We start from the raw sequence: 22,112 nt of genomic DNA on the forward strand, positions 1-22,112 counted from the left end.
CCATTAACTCTAAAAAATATTTTCTTATCCCCATTTTGCACCTGGGTTCAAGCTTTGGATGTCTTTGGATTCCAGGCTGAAACAGTTCTATCTGGGGAAAAAAAATTGTCTTTGGACACCTGGGTGGCTCATTTGGTTAAGTGTCTGCCTTCTGCTCAGGTCGTAATCTCAGGGTCCTGGGATCAAGTCCCACATCGGGCTCCCTGCTCAGCGGGGAGCCTGCTTTTCCCCCTTCCTGCTCCTCCCCCTGCTTGTGCTCTCTCTGTCTCTCTCTGACAGATAAATAAATGAAATCTTAAAAAAAGAATGTCCTATATAAGAAATTCAAGTATCACAAGACTTTGATAGTTTAAAGAATTCTTCTTTATTCTGAGTCATATACAGTGGCATCACCCTCACATGCCTGTGTTTGCAGCCCGTTGCATCCTACTTGTGCAATGGTCATATTTCTTTTTACTGGTATCCATTAATGATGCATGGAGCTTTTGTTGGTGAGTAAAATAAAACAGATATTCTTTGGGAGACACATTTTTAAAACAAAAGGTAGATTTTTAAACCAATTTAAGGTATTAACATTAAAAATTATTAATATTTGGGGTACCTGAGTGGCACAGTCTATTAAGTGTCTGCCTTCAGTTCAGGTCATGATCCCAGGGTCCTGGGATTGAGTCCCGCATTGGGCTCCCTGCTTGGCGGGGAGTCTGCTTCTCCCTCTCCCTCTGCTGCAGTCTGTCTTTCTGTCTGTCTGTCTCTCTCTGTCAATTAATAAATTTTAAAATGTTTTAAAAATGATTAATATTCAAAATATAAAAATGATATATCACCTATGTAATATTCCTGTCATAAATGTTAGACTGTATGCATGAGGAAATAATCAAATAAGCTCAGAATATGGAACATTCTACAAGGCAACTAGCTTAGGCTTTTTGTTGTTGTTGTTAATTTATTTGTTTGAGAGAGCACAAGCAAGGTGATGGGCAGAGGGAGAAGCAGAGCCCCCGCTTAGCAGGGAGCTCGATGCAGGGCTCGATCCCAGGACCCCGGGATCATGACCTGAGCCAAACGCAGACGCTCAACTGACTGAGCCACCCAGGCTCCCCTAGCTTTGACTCTTTAGAACAGTTAGTGACTTGGGGCACCTGAGGGGCTCAGTCGGTTGAGCGTCTGCCTTCGGCTCAGGTCATGGTCCCGGGGTCCTGGGATTGAGCCCTCATCATGCTCCCTGCTCAGTGGAAGGCCTGCTTCTCCCTCTCCCTCTCCCTCTGACTGCTGCTCCCCGTTTGTACTCTGTCTCAAATAAATAAATAAATAAATAAAATCTTTAGGGAAAAAAACAGTTAGTGGTTTGATAAGCAAAAAATGGTAAGGAAGTGTTCTGGACTAAAATAAAAGCTATTTAACTGAGGAAATGTGTGAGCCTTGATTGGTCCCTGGATTGGGAAGGAAAAATAAAGTTATAAGACATGTCAGGGAACCATTGGGAAGTATGAATGGAAATTAGTGGACTGTTTGTTAGATTATACTATCGAATTATTATTACTTTTCTTAGTGTGATTATTTTATTTTGGTTATGTAGGAGAATGTCTTTAAATCATAGGAGAGGCATACTGAAGTAGGGGAGTTAAATGTCATTATTTTCAAATGATTCAATGAAAAAAATATGTAAATAATGAGAAAGCAAATGTGGCAAAATGTTAAAAATTATGAATCTCCATTTATATAACTAATGTTCTTGAAATGACTGTTGTTGAAATGGAGAACATCAAATCAGTGGTTGCCAGGGCTAGGGAGGCAGAGAGGGAAGTGAGTGTGGCTGTGAAGTATAATAGGAAGAATACTTCCGTTGATGAAAATTTGTGTTTCTTGGCCATAACATTGTTAGCATCCTGGCTGTGATACCATACTACGGTTTTGCAGGATGTTACTGGTGGGGGAAACTCGGTAAAGGATACAAAGAATCTCTCATTTTGTTTTTAAGTCTTACTTATTTTAGAGAGGAAGAGAGTGCACGTTTATGTGCAGGGGGAGGGGCAGAAGAAGAGAAGCAGACTTCCCCACCAAGCGCAGAGCCAGACCGGCATGGCGCTCAATCTCACAACCCCTGAGATCATGACCTGAGCCAAAATCAAGAGTGGGATGCTCAACCGACTGAGCCACCCAGGCACCCTCAATGCTATTCCTTACAGCTGCATGTGAATCTACAAGTAAACTTAGAATAAAAAGCTTAATGTAAAAAACAGTGAATCTAGGTGAAGACACTATGGGTGTTCATTGTATATTCTTTTTTTTTTTAATTTTTAAAAAATATTTTATTAGAACATGAGCAGGAGGGGCAGAGGGAGGGAGAGAGAGAATCTTAAATTTTAAGTAGACTCTATGCGAAGTGCAGTGCCTGATGCGGGGCTCAATCTCATGACCCGAGATCACAATCTGAACCAAAACCAAGAGTTGGATGCTCAACCAACTGTACCATCAGGCACCCCTGGGTGTTCACTGTATATTCTTTCGGCTTTTCTGTAAGTATGAAAATTTTCAAAATTGAAAGTTGGGGGAGGAGAATAAAAAGGTCCAAAAAAAATTAATAGAAAAGTGGATTGGTGGGTTTTTTAAAATCAAAAGAAAGTTTCCTTCCTTCTTTCTTTCCTTCCTTCCTTTCTCTTTTAAGATTTTATTTATTTGTCTGAGCGAGCGAGCACAAGTAGGGAGAGCGGCAGGCAGAGCAGGGCAGAGGAAGAAGCAGAATCCCTGCTGAGCAAGGAGCGGGATGCGGAACTCAATCCCAGGATCCTGGGATCATGACCTGAGCCGAAAGCAGATGCTTAACGGACTGAGCCTCCCAGGTGTCCTAAAAGAAAGTTTCCTAAGTGGGAAATATTTGTAAATTGTAGAGGACAATTTCTAAAGACTGATCTTTATTAAGTACAGCTTGTATTTTGAGTTCAGTATCCAGGAAAAAGTAAGAAATGTCATTAATTTGAGATTAAATGAAGTTAAAATAATCTATTGCATTATGGCTGGCTATACCTTCTCAAGGTGCTGTCTTTCCTCCCCTCCCTGCCATTCGCAATCCCATAGTCTTTGTTATTATTATGGCATTGAATAAATGTGAAAAGGGCTGAAAGATTTAAAGGATCTAACATTTTTTATGGTTCCTTGATACACTAGATGCTGCATTTTTATTAGCTCTGTAAATGTGGTTACCTGGAAGTATTTATTCTTATTAACTTTTATAACTTTATTGTCTCCTTTCCTTTAAATAATTAAAAGCTCAGGTATGTTTCCTCGTGTTGAATGTTAACTATGTTTTGTGGCTACTGCTATGTAATTTTGAGGAAGCTTCAAAGTTTTTGAAAACTGGATAAGCATCATGTTGTCTCCAGAGTGTGATTTCATGGTTTAGATTCTTGTCACTTACCTGACATCAAGACCCCAAATCCCAAGGAAAAGAAAGATTTCTGCCAGCCCCTCTCCCAAAAAATCATCTGCCATAGTATATGATGAGGCTTAGTCCAGAAAGATCTTTTGTGAACAAGAAGAGATGGGATCATTTGACTGCATTGTGCTCACAAATGTTGGGATCAGTGATGCTGCTGCTTTCATGAAAGAAAAAGTATTTTTTTTGGGATGCGTGGGTGGCTCGGTCAGTTGAGCATCTGCCTTCGGCTTGGGTCATGATCCCAAGGGTCCTGGGATTGAGGCCCTGCATTGAGCTCCTTGCCCAGAGGAGAGCCTGCTTCTCCCTCTGTCTGCTGCTCCCTCTACTTGTGCGTGCTGTCTCTCTCTCTCTCTGACAAATAAATACAATTTTTTAAAAAGATTTATTTATTTATTTTGAGGGAGAGGGAGAGAATCTCCCACAGCCTCCCTGCTGAGCACCTGGGTGAGGGGCATGATCCCACCACCCAGAGTTCATGACCTAAACCAAAACCCACGTCAGACACTCAACTGACTGAGCCACCCAGGCACCCCCGAAAAAGTATTTTGTTTTTGAAGCATTTGTCAGAACAGTTAAAATGATTGTACTTGAGCAGTTTTAGACTTGATTTAGCAGAGATTTTTATGTTAATTTTGGAATTTGGTTTTCAAATAAAAAATAACTAATTTTGAAATACTGAATTATGGGTCAAGAATCATTAATCTTGGAAGGTATATGGATACTTTATCGTGTTAAGGAAGCTTTTTAAATGTGTTAATCTTGGCTTTTGGATTTCTAAGCATATGAAAGTATTCTTGGCCTGGAAATTAACTATGAGTTCTTATCAGAGTAGTTTTCTAATTGTTAAATGTTTCTGTATTCCAGCTTGATTATATAGTTTTTGAAGGTATTGTATATATATACTTATAGTCTGCTTTTGTCTCCAGAGCCTTGCGTAGTTCCTTGAATATATAGGACTTTGATATATTACTGGGGGTAAGATCTAATATTTTTGAGTGAACACAACATTCTCAGCCCAGATGTCCTGGTGGACAGAGCTGTAATCTTTACATAAGTGATGGTAGGTTTTCATTGTGCTTGACCATGGCTAAGGGAAACATTTCTTTAAGTTTTTGGAGGAGTGGCTTCTAACTCACTTATAACACTAATATGCCATTGCAGTTGAGAAAGCCCTAACTTTGGCAACTTCATTAGGAAGAAGACAGAAAAAAACCTAGGGCACATTCACTGTACGACTTTATTTCTAAACAACTGTAAAACTTATGTGCTGGCAGATCAGGGAGCAGAGAAACATGAGGGGACAAGTCAGTCCTCTGGGATCACTGATCAAGAGAAGGAGTTGTCCACCAGTGCTTTCCAAGCTTTCACGGTAAGCAGTGATCTCTTTCTGTCGGCTCCATTTTTAGGATCTGTTGAATATGAATCTTTTCACAATTAATTTTTAAATTTATAATTTTTGTTCTGCAATAATTCAAGAATTAAGTTTAGAGAGTAGGTTTAGTTTTAACATTTAAAAAATTAGAGTTTAAATATGGTAAAAGGAATGGGAGTAATTTGAGCCATTACCAAGTTTTTGTGTTTTCATAAACATCTTTTAACTCTTACAGTGTTGTTAAGTCTTTAAAACTTAGATTTGTAAATATGTGGGTCACTCTTTTCAGTTCACTGCTTTGTTCAATTCTTTTTCTTGAATGTACTTTAAAATGGAACCCCAGGGGCGCCTGGGTGGCTCAGTTGTTAAGCGTCTGCCTTCGGCTCAAGGTGTGATCCCAGGGTCCTGGGATTAAGCCCCGCATCCAGCTCCCTGCTACACTGGGAGCCTGCTTCTTCCTCTCCCACTCCCCCTGCTTGTGTTCCCTCTCTTGCTTTCTGTCTCTCTCTGTCAAATAAATAAATAAAATCTTTAAAAAAAAATTGAACTTTTCTGACATTAAACGATATGAAAGATAATCAAATAAGATTATCAAGTTACGTACATGTAAGCAGAATTTGATACTTGGGTATTCAAAGTGTATTTACTGAAAATTAAAAATTGGAATAATTAATCATATTACCTTTCTTGGCTAGCCTCAGCTGTTATGTCCTACTAGCAATGCACACACACACGTGTGTGTGTGTGTGTGTGTGTATCATGTTGTTTTATACATACATAGAGGTATATGGTGTACCTGTGTGTCTGTGTATGTCTTATACAAGTATTGGTGTTAGAGTTTGAGTCTTAGGAAGTATCTACAATTTTTTTCCAGCTTTATTGAGATATAATTGACATATCCCAGTTTCTTAACTGATAGGAATATTGCTTCATCTAGTGACTTTAATTAGTATATTTAGGGGAGTTATAGGTCTTTTTCTTTTGTGTGTGTGTGTGTGTGTGGTTATAGGTCTTTTTAAAGCGTTTTTCTTTTCTTTTTCTTTAAGACTTTATTTGTCAGAGAGCATGCACAAGCAGGGGGAGTGGCAGGGAGAGGGAGAGGCAGACTCCCTGCTGAGCAGGGCTCAGTGTGGGTCTCGATCCCAGAACCCTAGGATCATGACCTGACCTGAAGGAAGATGCTTAACCAACTGAGCTACCCTGGCGCCCCTTAAGAGTTTTTCAGTGAAGAGTGAAATATATTTGGAAATGAATGTATAGTTTTAAAGCTGATATGTAATTTTGTCTGTGTTTTTTTGTTTTAGGCTGGAAATTATGATGCCTGTCTGCAACACCTTGCTTGCCTGCAAGAAGTAAACAAAGATGATTATAAAATAATTTTGAATACAGCAGTGGCTGAGTTTTTTAAAAATAACCAAACGACAACAGATAGTTTAAGACAAACACTTAACCAGCTGAAGAATCAGGTGATACATGAATAAATTTAGCTATAAAAGTACTGTGGTATTCTCTCAATTGTGCAATAGAAATACTTAAGGAAAATTGATAGGGCATGTCTGATACTGATAGTACAATTTCTAATGTATCTAAAACACTTGCATTAATTTTATTTGTATGAAATTATTATTCCAGGAAATGAAAGGTATGTTTTATAATTTTATTTTCTGTTGTCTTTTTAAATTGAACAGAATAGACTAATATACCAAATTTGAATGAACTTTGGAGTTTCGAGAAAAAATTGAAGTGGAAATATATGAAAAAGCTTAGCTGCTGAGAGTATCTTTTTTTATAACTGCAAAGATCTGATTAATTACAATAATGTCAGATTGTTTTAGCACTTTGGATCAGGACATGATTAAATTGAAGATATTCTGATTTATGTGTGGTTTGGGGCTCGTCTTGGTCATTGGTCAAAACAGCAACATTGGGGCGCCTGGGTGGCTCAGCCGTTAAGCGTCTGCCTTCGGCTCAGGTCATGATCCCAGGGACCTGGGATCGAGCACCGCATCCGGCTCCCTGCTCTGTGGGAAGCCTGCTTCTCCCTCTCACACTCCCCCTGCTTGTGTTCCGTCTCTCGCTATGTCTCTTTCTGTCAAATAAATAAAATCTTTTTTAAAAAAAAGAAAGACTGCTTTTTTTTTTCTTTTTTAAGATTTTATTTATTTGACAGAGACACAGTGAGAGAGGGAACACAAGCAGGGGGACTGTGAGAGTGAGAAGCAGGCTTCCCGAGGAGCAGGGAGCCTGATGTGGGGCTCGATCCCAGGTCCCTGGGATCATGACCTGAGCCAAAGGCAGACACTAATGGCTGAGACACCCAGGCACCCCAGAACAGCAACATTTCTCACATCACAGTTAAAGCTTTGATAGTCAAGAGGGCTGATGATGGTTATGATGATGATGGTGGTGAGAGGATCAGATAGCAGACATTTATTGCTTATTTTGGAACAAGGCCCTGCTAAGAGCCTTCTATGCAACATCTCACTTACTCTTCCCAATAGTCCTATGAAACAGCTACTGTAATTTTTCTCATTTTACAGATGGGAAAGCCGAGGTACAGATAGCTAGTATAAATTGTCCAAAGACACAAAGCTCTTAAATGAAAAGAGCTCCATCAACTCTGTCTTGTTTGACTCTAGGGCCTTTGCTTCTGATAACTGCTTCATGTTGTAGAAAGTCCAAAGGCCTTTTTGAGCCCCTGTCCTTGTTCATGAGTACTCCCATATGGTAGAGTATCACCCTAATATGTGATATATTTAGAAATAAGTGACCCCTTCAGGCTCTTCATAATTTTTTACAGGAGTAAAGCTTCTCTACAGTATCACCCTAAACATGGTATAGTTAGAAATAAGTAACCTGTTCAGGCTCCTCCTAATTCTTTACATGAGTAATTTTTCAACCTGATTACAGTTTTTCAATGAAAATGAGAATAATAGGAGTGTCTGCCTGGCTCAGTTGGTAGAGAGCATGCAATTCTTCTTCTTCTTTTAAATGAACATATAATGTATTTGTTTCAGGGGTACAGGTCTGTGGTTCATCAGTCTTGTACAATACCCAGCGCTCACCACAACACGTGCCCTCCCCAATGTCCATCACCCAGCCACTGCAACCCTCCATCCCCCTCCGCTCCCGCAACCCTCGGTTTGTTTCCTGAAATTAAGAGTCTCTTACAGTTTGTCTTCCTCTCTGGTTTCGTCTTGTCTCATTTTTTCTTCTCTTCCCTGATGATCCTCTGCCTTGTTTCTCAAATTCCATATATCAGTGAGATCATGTAATTGTCTTTCTCTGATTGACTTATTTCAGTTAGCATAATACCCTCTAGCTCCATCCATTGAGCATGCAGTTCTTGATCTTGGGGTCATGAGTTCAAGCCCCACCTTGGGTGTAGAGATTATTAAAAAAAAAAAAAAGAAAGAAAAGAAAATGAGAATAGTAGCCAACTTTTATTAAACACTTATGTGATTCCAAATTCCATATTAAGTGCTTTTTATGTTTTATCTCATAATCCTCACATTCAACCCTTAACATAGGTACTTGTAATCTCAGTTGTAAAACTGGGATTTAGGGAGCCTAGTCATTTTATATATCGAGGAAGGGGAGGAGCAAGATTTGAACCAGACCTTCTGACTTTTTTTTTTTTTAAGTGTAGTGTTTGAACTCACGACCCCAATATCAAGAGTTGCATGCTCTATAGACTGAGCCTTCCAGGCATTCCAGACCATCTGACTTTTGAGCCTGTTTTCATAGCTACCCCAGTCTTCACAAATTTATATGACACTACATTTCTTTATTCTCTAGTCTAGCTCCAGAATCAAAGGAAAGATGATATTTGTGGCTATCTAGTACACATGCCCTATGATTCCATAGACTGTTTCTTCTACGAACATTTATTTGGGCTTTGAACACAGGTTTACCCTTAAAACCTGTTTTAGAGTAAGAGACTCCTGCAGACTTCCTATTAAGCCAAGAAAACTGCTTTTTGAAATCCTTTCACTAGCCTTAATTGGTTTTTGTTGGTTTTTTTTTATTTTATTCTTGATAAGGCTGGTTCAATAATCCTCCTCATGCCGTCCAACTCTCTTGCATTTCCTGGAAGTGTTTGTACCTGTGTCTCTTAGCTTTCTCTAAATCACACTTCTGTTCAAAGTCTTAGGTCCTCAGCATAGTTACATGCCTTTACAGCCTATTCCACTTTTATTAATGTTTTATCTCATTTAACGAGTAGTTTTTGTTCTGGCTGGAGCGATTACTAGATGTTTTTGGTAAGTCCTAGAAAATGTTGCTGTTGTTTATGTTGTATGTTCAACCATTTTTGCTTTGTTTTGTTTTTTAAGAAGAAAGAATTTATTTATTTATTTATTTATTTATTTATTTATTTTTTATACATTTGCTAGAGAGTACTCGCCAGCGCACACACAAGCAGGGGGAGCGGCAGGCAGAGGGAGAAGCAGGCTCCCCACTGAGCAAGGAGCCCGATGTGGAACTCTCTCCCAGGACCTCCGGGTCACAACCCCTGCTAAAGGCAGACACCTAACTGACTGAGCACCCAGGCGTCCTACTTAAATAAAATCTTTAAAAAAAAAAAAAAGTCTTAAAAACAAACTGATAGCAGTCCCTGCCATTTGACAGCAAACTCCCAGCACTCAGCAGCTAGTAATCTGCTTTGTCTGTTTATTTGCCTACTTATGGCTATTTTGTGTAGGTGAATGTTCAACCATTTTTGAATCCAAAATTCCTTGATTTGTCCAAAACCCCCTTTTCTGGCTAAGGATGAGCCCTTTCTTAGTTCGTTCTCTCTCCATTAATTACTGCCAAGAAGTATTGTTTTACTTTGGAAATGGAGTTTTCTCTAAGGAGACTATTTTTCGTCACTTGAAGACTATGACTTGGTAAGTGAAGATTATACAGAACCTGCAAACTCACGGAGATGCAAGTGCTTGTGGTCAGAGAGGACCAGTTAACATTTGAACCGCCCTGTCAAGCTCACCATGTGGATGACTGACGTCTACAGGTGTCTGATTACAAATTATTCTGTCATGAACTTTCTGGTTCCCTGCCATCAGCCAAACCAAGGTTGTTGAGTTCATGATGTATATCAAAGTCCCACTGCTTAATATAGAGAAGTGTCAGTCTTAGAATTAATTACTTAACATTGCTCAATAATTTGTTCCAATCTTTAGGGGCACCTGGGTGGCACAATTGATTGGGAGTCCGACTCTTGGTTTTGGCTCAGATTGTGGTTTCAAGGGTCATGAGATTGAGCCCCATTCAGGGCTCCAAGCTCAGTGCAGAGTCTTCTTGGGACACTCTCTCCCTCTACCCCTCCTCCCCATGCACTCTCTCTCTATTAAATAAATAAATAAATCCTTAAAAAATAATTTATTCCAATCTTAATAGTGGCAAAGAAAGATTAGTTTTAATACAGATAGAATGCTAGTTTTGTGTGTCAAATGAAATAACAGAATGGTTGCAAAACTTGATTAAAATTTGCAAGCCTATTGCAGCTTAGGGAGGGGGTATGCAGGTAGTCATTAGCTTTAAAATGCAAAGTGTTGTGATTTTTTTTTCTTCTGGTATCAGATGTAAATGTTAGTGTTTTAGCAAAGCCATTAAAAGCCTATTTTTATTACTTAAAACATTTTTTTTTTTTTTTAGTTGTAGGAACAACCTGTAAAATAGAGGAATATCAGAAAATATACTTCCTAGGGGCACTGGGGTGGCTCAGTCGTTAAGCGTCTGCCTTCGGCTTAGGGTTTGATCCCAGGGTCCTGGGATCGAGCCCTGCATGGGGCTCCTCCGCTGGGAGCATGCTTCTTCCTCTCCTACTCCCCCTGCTTGTGTTCCCTCTCTTGCTGGCTGGCTTTCTCTCAGTCAAATAAATAAATAAAATCTATAAAAAAAAAAGAAAAGAAAAAGAAAATACACTTCCTAGCTATAAAGCCTTGGGCAAGATAATTAAGCTTTTTGTGCTGGTCTCTTTATTTGTAAAATGGAAATAATAATATCTATGTCCTCAAGGTATGGTGAGGATCAGTTGAGGTATTCTCTATAAAACTTTTAACATAGTGTGCCTAGCACATAGTTAAGTAGTTAGCTATTGTTTATTAATGTTTAAATTTTACTTTAGTTTTTATAAAATGGAATCAAGGTTGTGTATACATAGTGTATAACAGTGCATACGGGAAAGGTCTTGAGTTTTACCCACTCCCAGGGAGACTAGAAAGTGGGGGACCAACTCGGAAGCCATGTCGGCAGTTAAAGCATTGATGGTATCTTCACAGTGGCAAGGAGGAGACTTGCCTTACTTTGTGCTAGGTACTACATACAGTCCATGAAAATGTTTTACTTAATGGAATTTTATTATGAATAAAATAATTTTGACTATATGAGTATAATTAAAATCTAGAGGTCCTGTTGAAAATGTGGAAAAATTCAGAGTAAGAAACGTTGGCCTGGGTTTCTGTTTGTTCATATAGACTCTTTCACTTTTGCTCTTTATTTTCTGACTGACTGTTGTGAGAACATATTCTTTGTTGATTTTGTTTCATAGGTCCACTCGGCTGTTGAAGAGATGGATGGATTAGATGATGTAGAGAACAGCATGTTGTATTACAATCAGGCAGTCATTCTTTATCATCTGCGGCAGTACACAGAAGCGATAGCAGTTGGTGAAAAACTTTACCAGTTCATAGAACCTTTTGGTATGTCCTGTCAAAATTTTTCTGTCAAAAATTTTCCTATCTTCAGGGGACTTGGGTGGCTCAGTTGGTTAAGTGTCTGACCCTTGATCTCTGCTCAGGTCTTGATCTCAGGGTTGTGTGATCGAGCCCCACGTTGGGCTGTGCACTGGGCATGGAGCCTGCTTGGGATTCTCTCTCTTCCTTTCCTACTCCAAAAAAAGAATTCTCTATCTTCTCATACTTGCAGTGGCCCCTGGTACTTTTCACCTAGTTAACCAAAATTAGGGAATTACCTGTTAGTATTTAAAGAAAGAAAAAAAGCTGTGTCAGGGTTTCTTAATAACTAGAAAAGATAAAAATGATATTACTTTTAGATGAACCCAGGTTTTCTTTTAGCGTTTCCTCTCCACCCTTCAATTTTTTTTATTTTTTATTTTTTAAAGATCTCATCCACTCATTACAGAGAGAGAGAACAAGAGAGAACATGAGCAGGGGGAGCAGCAGAGTCAGAGGGAGAAGCAGGCTCCCCGCTGAGCAGGGAGTCCAATGATGTGGGGCTCAATCTCAGGACCCCGGGATCATGACCTGAGCTGAAGGCAGACCCTTAACCGACTGAGCCACCAAGGTGCCCCTGCCCACCCCTCAATTTTTAAAAATAACTGTTAGAAATGATGTTACTGATTGGAAAGACTTGGTGATTTTGTTTTTTCTCTGCTCTTTAAACACCACCTGGTGTATCCAATCCATTCTTACTTGAGCAGTGTATTAAGGAGTGTTCGGGGATGTGAAGGAACGGGGAAATATTTTGTCCATTGCCTCACTGACATTTTTGTAGGTAATCATAGAATAGATAGTACAGACAGTGCTAGCTTTTTTGGTATCTTACAGTTACTAGCCTTGAATAAGTATAGTAAGAAAGGTGAGGACAAAGGAACAAAGAGGGAGCAAATAAAGCAACAAAGCCAGACTCAGGAAGTGGTTGTTAGAGAGGGCTGTTTCCAGCCCACAGGCAGTCAGATTTCAGTTGTGATTCACATTTTTGTCTTTCTCTACATTACTTTCTTTTAAATTCAAAATACCAATGCCAGTTCCTGATTTATAAACACCTAATTGCTGCTGTGGTCCCCACAAGACAAGAGGCTCCTGTGCTGGCTCCTCTGTGGGGCTTTGGGAAGAGTTACAGGGTCCCCTTTTGTTGTCAGCCATTGAACAGCTGCTTACTGTCGATCCAGGGAGGCATTTTCAAGGTGCTCCTCTTCTGTGCTGAGGGCATGGTGGCTGGACAAATTGGGCAGGAGAAACGCCACTGGTGAAGATGGTATAAATTTTGACCTTTCCCTATAAAGCTAGAAATCAGAATTATACTTCTAGGATGACACAGCTGTGTTTTTCTGTAAAGCTGGGAGGGGGGGTTGTTTGTTTTTGTTAAAGTAATCTCTACACCTAAGTGGGTTTGAACTTATGACCCCGAGAGCAAAAGTTGCATGCTCTACCAACTGAGCCAGCCAGGTGCTGGTTTTTAGAATTTCTGGAACAGTTCGTGAAATCCCGTTGATTTATACTGTGGCTGAGTATGGAATATGACAACCAACTAGGTAGAATTCAAATCCATTTTTCTTCTTTGAAAATTATTATTGGTCTTTTTATTTTATTTTTAATTTTAAAGATTTTGTTTTTAAGTAATCTCTACACCCAACATGGGGTTCAAACTTACAACCCCAAGATCAGGAGTCGCATGCTGTTCCAGCTGAGCCAGCCAGGCACCCCCATTATTGTTACTTTTAAAAACGTTACTACTTGGGGGACGCCTGGGTAGCTCAGTTGGTGGAGCATCCAACTCTTGGTTTCGGCTCAGGTCGTGATCTCAGGGTCCTGGGATTTAGCCCTGCATCAGACTCCATACTCATTGGGGAATCTGCTTGTGGATTCTCTGTCTTCCTCTCCCTCTGCCCCTCTCCTAGCTCATGCACACTTGCACTCACTCTCACTCTCTAAATAACTCTTTTAAAAAAATGTAAAAATGTTACTACTTGGTTCTTCTACAACATGTATTTATTGAGCATATACTATGGACCAAAACTGTTCTTGGGATGTGAAGATAATGCAGTGAATGAAATAAAGTCTTTACCTTCATTAACTTGCATTCCAATGGGAGAGAGAGCAACACAATAAATATATGTTGTGAGGTAGCTGAATGCCATGAAGAAAAGCTAAAACTGGATAAGAGGATAGAGATCGATTGGGAATGTTATTTTTAGATAAGGCAATCAAGGAAGGCCAGGCTAAGCCAGTATTTGAAAAGAGACCTGAGTGAAGAGAAGAGGTGAGCCACATGGCTCTTGAGGGGGAAGGCATTCCAGCCAGAGGTGATAGTGTATGCAAAGCATCTGCAGTGAGCTTGGGTTTGGTGAGTGAGAGGAATAGCAGAAGTCCGTTGTGACTGGAGCCAGTGGGGAGAACAGAAGCAAATGAAGTCGGAAGTAGCAAGGGGCAGAATAGGTGAAGTCCTGTGGCTTAGGTAAGGACTGACTGTTTTAAGAGTGGTGAGAAACCCTTGGCGATATGTGACCTTTGCACACCAACCCCCTTGATCTTAGTTTGAAATGGAATCCACTCTGGCTGCTGTGTAAGAGCAAGAATGGAATCAGGAAGATTTGTTAGGAGGCTCTTAAGGGCTTTTGAAATTTTCTGTTCTTGATTTTAGCATTCTTTTTTAGACCTTATTCTTCTTTTTTTCTTCTGAAAGTAAAAGAAAATAGTGTTATTGACGTACCAGGTTACCCTTCCTCTCTTTTTGGGCTCTTCTTCCTTTGAGGTCCTTCTTAGAGTTGGAAGGAACCTCAGAAGATCACCTGGCTCACCTCCCTGCCTTCAGGCAGGTGAAGTATTCTCCTCATTTTATAGTCAGCCAGCTGTGGTCTAAAAATCAGGTCAGTGATGTCTAGAGGCCACATACCTAGTAAGTAGCTAAGCGGGTACTGGAATTGAGGTTTCCTTCTACCTAAAGTAGTACTTCTCAGTTCATGTGTTGGTGTTTGGTGGATATTTTGTCAAAGGAGGATCTGTCACTAGGAACCCTGCAATGAGAGGCCTTGAGATGCAGAATAGAATAGAGTAGAATAGAATAGAATAGAATAGATACTGTAAGTTCCATTCGTGGCTCACGTGATGTTCATTTAAATAAAGACTGACTTAGTGTTTGCTCTTTAGAACTTTTTGGGGAGGAGTGGTCTTGAAATGTTTGCTTCACTTTGGATTATAACTTTTCTTTTCCTGTTTTTTTTCCCCCAGAAGAAAAATTTGCCCAAGCAGTGTGTTTTTTGCTTATAGACCTATATATATTAACCTATCAAGCTGAGAAAGCTTTGCATCTTCTTGCTGTCCTAGAAAAAATGATTTCACAGGGCAACAATAACAAAAATGGGAAGAATGAGGTAAGTATTCAGAGGTGATTAGATTAAAATTTGTGATTAATATTTGGGGTTATTAAATATTTTAACAGCTTTATTGAAATATAATTCACTCTACAGAATGGTCGCTATTGTTAATTATACCATAGTATTACATACTCGAAAATGGCTAAGAGAGTCGATCTTCCAAGTCCTCAGCACAAGAATAAAAACCTTTTGTAATTCTGTATAGTATAGTGATAGATGTTTTAACTAGACTGATAGATTTCAGAGTATATACAAAAAATCATTATATTGTATACCTAGTAGTGTTTATGTCAATTATACCTCAATTTAAAAATTTTTGTAATAAAAATCAGAAGGATTATGCCTACCTTCGGGCAGTCCACAGGCTAGGTAGGGAGAGACAGATGAGTTAAAATTTTGATTAATGGGGGCAACTGACTGGCTCAGTTGGTAGAGCGTGTGACTCTTGATCTCAGGGTCATGAGTTTAAGCCCCACATTGGGCAAGGAGCCTACTTATTTAAAAAAAAATAATTTGATCAGTGACCTAAAAAAAACAAATATAATTCACATCTATAAAATTTAACGTTTTAAAGTGTACAATTCAGGGGCGCCTGGGTGGCACAGTGGTTAAGCGTCTGCCTTCGGCTCAGGGCGTGATCCCGGCGTTATGGGATCGAGCCCCACATCAGGCTCCTCCGCTAGGAGCCTGCTTCTTCCTCTCCCACTCCCCCTGCTTGTGTTCCCTCTCTCGCAGTCTCTCTCTATCTCTCTCTCTTCTCTGTCAAATAAATAAAAATCTTAAAAAAAAATAAATAAAGTGTACAATTCAGTGGCTTTTATTATACTCACTGAGTTGTAGAACTGTCATCACTATCTAAATTCCAGAACATTTCATCACCCCAAAAAGAAACCGTGTACCTGTTAGCACTTTTTCCCCTTCCCTCAACCCCTGGCAACCACTAATCTACTTTCTATCATTATGAATTTGACTATGCTGGACATTTCATATAAATGGAATCATATAATATGTCGCCTTTTGTGATTGATTTCTTTCACTTGGGATAATACCTTCAAAGTTTGCCAAGTTGTAGCCTGTACTTCATTCCCTTTTCATGTATTTCATTCCTTTTTATGGACATATAATCCTCCACTGTATGGATTTGCCACATTTTTTTTATCCATCAGTTGATGGTCATTTAGGTTGTTTTCCACATCTGACTAATACAAATGATGGTGCTACGAACATTTGTGTACGTATTTTTGTGGTGGCATATATGTTTTCATTTCTCTTGAGTATATATTTAAGAGTGGAATTGCTGGATCATATGGTGATTCTATGTTTAATCTTAGGAGGAACTACCGGCCTGTTTTCCAGAGTAGCTACACTATTTTACATTCCTACCAGCCTTTCACCAAGGTCCCAGGTTCTCCACATTCTTGCTAACCTTGTTTTGTTTTTCTTTTGTTTTGGTTTTTTTGTTTTGTTTTTTTAACATTGTAACCATCCTAATGGATGTAAAGTGGTATCTCATAGTAGTCTTAATTTCTGTGCTTACTAAGGGTATGTGTTAGCATCATTTCATGTATGAAATGTTAATTTTACGGAATGTAAAGATTAGAATTAAGACAATAGAAATCCACAGTCTGGGTAAACAGGGCAGCTATCACCAGAGAAAATTTCATCATTTAAGTTCTTCAGAAAGAGTGTATATTTATGACCTATTCTGGGATAAGAGACTTGTTGTGCATTAAGGATATTTCTTAGTTCTCATGGGTTTTTTTCTTTTTAAATTTTTATTTGCATTTTTAATAATTTATTTTTTTGAAGATTTTATTTATTTGAGAGAGAGCTCATGCATGTGCGAGCTGGGGACAGGGGCAGAGGGAGCAGTTTCCCTCGGAGCAGGGAGCCCAACGTGGGGTTCAGTCCCAGGACCCCAAGATCATGACTTGAGCCGAAGGTAGACACTTAACTGACTGAGCCACCCAGGTGCCCCAAGATTTTATTTTTAAGTAATCTCTACACCCAACGTGGGACTCAAACCCACAACCTCGAGATCAAGAGTCACACACTCCGCTGACTGAGCCAGCCAGCTGCCCCTCATGTTTTTTGTTTTGCTTGTCCTCTAGTTGTCAAGGGATGGTCCTTTTCCTGTTCCTGCCCTTTTGTTAAAAAAAAAAAAAGGAGTACTTGTAGAAAACAGATTGTTAACAGTATCTTTCTTTCTACCTGTATAAGTTCTTGAAGTTTAAAAATAAGCATCTGGCATTACTTTTTACAATTTAACAGGTGTAGATAGAAAAGAATTCAGTTAAGTCATCTTAGCATCATTCCTAAACACTGTGTAGTAAAATACTTTTATATTCAGTACTTATGAGAGTCGATAAAATATAATTCATTCAACAGATACTTGTGTCCTCTACTAGATACTGAAGTGACAAAAATAAAAACCTTGCAATTCACACTTTGTGTGAGAGGAGAAAGATGGGGCAGCATCTGTCCAAGGGCTGGGAGGAAGGTGGGTAGGGACTATTTTGGAGAAGCTTAGGGGTGTCTGGGTGGCTCAAGTCAGTTGAGTGTCCGACTCTTGATTTCGGCCCAGGTCATGGTCTCAGGGTCATGAGATCAAGCCCCATGTAGGGCTCTGTGCTCAGCGCGAGTCGGCTTGAGATTCTCACTGCCTCTCCCTCTGCCCTCGCCCCCCAAATAAGTAAATATTTATTTTGGAGAAGTTTGGATGTTTGATTTGAACAATGTAATACAATTCAACTAGTCAGAAGCAGAAGGAGGGAGCAGAATAACTGTCATGGCAGAGAAAACTTCACAGAAGGTGTGAGAGTGGTACATTGGAGGAATTTCTGGTAATTTGAAATGCATAGTATACCTGAAAAATGTGAGTATAGGAGATCAGGAGAGGAGATTGGCAACTCAAATATTGGTCACATTGTGAAAGATTTTGGATATTACTAGGAATCTAGCATATGATGTTGGCAGTGTTTATACCAGAAAAAGTTTTTAAGAGGGAAATGGCATGGGGGTACCTGGGTGGCTCAGTCAGTTAAGTGTCTGCCTTTGGCTCAGGACGTGATCCCAGGGTCCTGGGATCCAGTCCCACATTGGGCTCCTTGCTGAGGAAGGATCCTGCTTCTCCCTGTCCCTCTGCCTACAGCTCCTCCTGCTTGTGTTCTCTCTCTCTCTCTCTCTCTCTCTCTCTCTCTCGCTGTCTCTGACAAATAAAATCTTTAAAAAAAAAAAAAGAAGTTTTAAAAGAAGGAAATGACATGATCTGTTTTGGGTTTCAGAAAGATTATCTTGAGTTTTGCCTGAGTAATAGCCATGCTTTTTAAACCTGGCATATCATTATGTTCAATGAGGGTTTCTCAAAAGTGGAATTTTCTTTAAAAAAAAAAAAAGATGGGGGGCACCTGGGTGGCTCAGACGTTAAGCGTCTGTCTTTGGCTTGGTTCGTGATCCTGATGTTCTGGGATTGAGCCCCAAGTCGGGCTCCCTGCTCAGCGGGAAGCCTGCTTCTCCCTCTCCAGCACCCCACTGCTTGTGTTCCCTCTCCTGCTGTCTCTGTCAAATAAATAAATAAAATCTTTAAAAAAAAAATTTTCCTATTATCCACTCCAGACTGTTAACCTGAATCTCCGAGAGTGACACCTGGGATTCTGTAGTTTTAAAACGTTCTCTAGGTGATTCAGATAAGCTCACTTGTAAATCACTGATTTAAATTATGGTAAAAAATTTTTAATTTTGGTTAATTTTGTTTTACCACCCTACAGACTGGTAATAACACCAACAAAGACGGATCGAATCATAAAGCTGAAAGTGGAGCCCTAATAGAAGCTGCAAAATCAAAGATACATCAGGTAGCATAAGTTCTAAGAGAGGCTATGCGTCACGTATGTTAACTAATAGTTACGAATGATGAAGAATGTGATAGATCGCTGAAAGCAGTAAATAATTCAAGGCATGTATGTATGTTTGGCTTTGAAGTATTATAACTTAAAAGCATATTTATCCTTCAGATTATATTTGCTTAAAATGATAATGCAGTATCTTTTTTTTAATTACTTGATAAACAATTGAGAGAAATGGCCTGGGAATGTATTGGATGATAAAATCAGTTTGTAGAATACTAAAATTCATTCTTAGTTAGCCAGGTGCAGATAAAAATTTATAGGAATTAGATAATTGCTGAATCACTATATTGTGCACCTGAAACTAATACTGTACATTAATTATACTGGAATTAAAATATTAATTTTTTAAAAAATAAAAGAATTGTTAGGATTTTTGCTTGGAATTTAAGTATAAATTTTATTCTACATGTTTTTTGTATTTTAGAATGTATTCTAAGAAGTACAGTAAGATAATTTAAGGTATTTAAGATACCTTATTAATCCTTATTTAAGGATATTTAAGATAATTTAAAACTTGTTTTTGCAAGTAACTGGTATAACTATGTTGTAAGCAGATTAGGTTGAATTTCCATTTAACTAGAAAGTAAAACTACTTCAGCATGTGTAAATCCATCATTAGTTCTCACATACTAGCATTTTCCTTTGATAGTATAAAGTAAGAGCTTATATCCAAATGAAGTCCCTGAAAGCATGCAAAAGGGAAATCAAGTCAGTCATGAACACAGCTGGAAATGTAAGTTTTTTTCTTGATTTTTCTTTTCTTTTCCTTTTTTTTTTCCCAATTTGTAACTTTCATGTCCTAAAACTTTCTTGTTTGGGTAGTAGGTATTTGTCAGTCTTAAATAATTTATTTTAGTCTTGACATTGAGTTGTAAAGTGGTGATCATACTGTGTCTATAATTTAATACTTTTCTCACTTAAAATTATAGCAAGCATTTTCCCTTGGTATGTAGCCCTCAAAACCACCATTTTAAGTAGCTGTCTAATATTCTGAAAGTGGTTTATCACAATTCAATTCATGTAAACATTTACTATTAGACACTTCAGGATTTTTTTAGTTTATACTCAGAACATTTATTAAAGATTAACAGTTCAGCTGTAGCCCAAACCTGCCCCTTCCAAATGATCTTTGCCTTGACAATACCTTCAATTTGACTAATGCTGCTAGAGTATTTGAGATAAAATTCCTCCTTCCTTCCACTCCCTCCACCCCACTCCTCCACTGATACATAATTTTTAAGACTGTGGAGGGAAAACACAGAATTGTGAACATTCTCGATGCTTTGGGGAAAACTGTTAATTTTAAGTATGAAATCATGAGAAATAATTTGGCTTTGAAGTATTGTAGTCGTTTGTACTACAAACGATAGTTTGTAGTAGGAATGGTTCAGGGAAATTGACCCTAGAAATCCTAGGCAGGCTCTAGATTAGTCACTGGGTCAGTACTCAAGTGATTTTTGAGGAGAAGAAATTATAGCCAAGGTCTGAGGGGGTAGGGGTAGACTTGAGGCCAAGAGGGAAAAGCCTAACTAGCCAGCCAACCACTATCAAATCTTTTTTGAGATAAAAGACATGATCCCTGCCTTAACGGAAGCCATGGTCATAAGGGAGAGAGAAACAGGAAAATAAATAATTGAAATGCAGGGTAATGGTAATACCTAAATCAGGAGGAAGTACTGCTACTTGGAATAAGCATTGGAAGCCCTTGTTTCCTCAATGACCAGGAGACAGAGCAAAGCATGAACAAGGACTTAGCCTGTAGCTAAGCTAATGGAATAAATGATGAGACCAGTATTCCTGATGTCCTCCTGGAAGGGATATTTAGTCTGCAGATCTATGCATGCTTTCACATTCTAACAAGGTATGATACAGATGATCCTCCACTAGGAGGATTCTTAGGGGAAGTGAAACATGGTCTGCCATCCAAAATGTGGTCTTTGTCACAAGCAAGATTAGTTCTCGAAAATTAGGCATTCTTTTAGGCAGTTTGTCCACCGTAGAATGACACTTTTCCCCCCTATTTGGAAAGGCATTGGATTATTTATATCCCTTTGGGTTCTAATGAAGGTGCCTCTGTGTCCTAAAAAATAAGGGAGACCTCTAGTCTGTCTAAAATAGTCATTGAACTGAAGGACCTAGTTAAATTGGCTTCCAGTTAGTAGTATAAAAATGAAGACAGTCTGTTGATGATCTGTAGACTGTATTCTTATACATATATACTTCATGGGTTTTTTTAGGCAGAACCTTAATTCAGTTGATAAGGTGCTCTCTGATAGGTTTAATTTTTTTAGATAGTCAAAGCAATGAAAAATTGTGAAGCTATAGTTTTTTGTGAGCACGACTTAAATGATTCATTTATGCTCTAGAATACATGCCAATACAGCAGTATGATTATGATCTCACAATAGACATCTGAAAACAAAATATAAGCAACTTATATTTTCTTTACAGTCTGCACCCTCTCTGTTTCTTAAAAGCAATTTTGAGTACTTAAGAGGCAATTATCGAAAAGCTGTGAAGCTATTAAATAGTTCAAACATTGCTGAACATCCAGGATTCATGAAAACAGGTAAAAGAAAATTGTGAAATTCTAGTATTTTCCTGGCTCTTCTGTCTTTTGTTGTTTGTTTCCTACAGTGCTCTTCAGTGTGATTCTTGCTAATTTTTTAAAATAAAATCTTTTATAGGGGCGCTTGGGTGGCGCAGTCGTTAAAGCGTCTGCCTTCGGCTCAGGGCGTGATCCCGGCCTGCCGGGATCGAGTCCCACATCGGGCTCCTCCGCTGGGAGCCTGCTTCTTCCTCTCTCACTCGCCTGCTGTGTTCCCTCTCTCGCTGGCTGTCTCTATGTCACATAAATAAAAATAAAATCTTAAAAAAAAAAAAAAAATAAAATAAAATCTTTTATAATTTCTGCTCCAGAAAATTCTTAGAATTTATTCTATTTGTTTCCATTTTATTTACTTACTTATTTTTAAAGATTTTACTAATTTATTTGAGAGAGCGCGAGCAGGGAGGGGCAGAGGCAGAAGCAGGCTTCCCGTTGAGCAGGGAGCCGCTGTGGGGCTCGATCTCAGAACTCCAACATCATGGCCCGAGCCAAAGACAGACACTCAACCGACTGTACCACCAATTTTACTTATTTTATAGATTTATTTATTTATTTTAGAAAGAGCAGGAGTGAGCAGGGAGAGGCAGACTCCCCACTGAGTATGGAGCATAAGACTGGGCCGATACCAGGACCTGTGCCAAAACCAAGAGTTGGATGCTTAACCTACTGAG

The 22,112-nt window shown here is 39.0% G+C and overlaps 1 protein-coding gene across 3 annotated transcripts in view; it reads left to right on the forward strand.

Annotated features, from left to right (window-relative positions):
* The window catches only part of CNOT10 (CCR4-NOT transcription complex subunit 10), an 80,440-nt gene that overhangs the window by 11,973 nt on the left and 46,355 nt on the right, over window positions 1-22,112 (forward strand). The window contains exons 2-8 of one of the 3 annotated variants that reach the window (XM_008710455.2): window positions 4,711-4,805; window positions 6,113-6,274; window positions 11,359-11,509; window positions 14,780-14,922; window positions 18,693-18,779; window positions 19,483-19,566; window positions 21,285-21,402. In XM_008710455.2, the coding sequence (XP_008708677.1) occupies window positions 4,711-4,805; window positions 6,113-6,274; window positions 11,359-11,509; window positions 14,780-14,922; window positions 18,693-18,779; window positions 19,483-19,566; window positions 21,285-21,402 (840 nt within the window). The remainder of the gene's footprint in view (window positions 1-4,710; window positions 4,806-6,112; window positions 6,275-11,358; window positions 11,510-14,779; window positions 14,923-18,692; window positions 18,780-19,482; window positions 19,567-21,284; window positions 21,403-22,112) is intronic. The other 2 variants (XM_040636991.1, XM_040636992.1) reach the window with 2 other exon arrangements.

The sequence above is a fragment of the Ursus maritimus genome, unplaced genomic scaffold (genome assembly GCF_017311325.1).
Source record: "Ursus maritimus isolate PB19 unplaced genomic scaffold, ASM1731132v1 scaffold_20, whole genome shotgun sequence".
Classification (NCBI taxonomy): domain Eukaryota; kingdom Metazoa; phylum Chordata; class Mammalia; order Carnivora; family Ursidae; genus Ursus; species Ursus maritimus.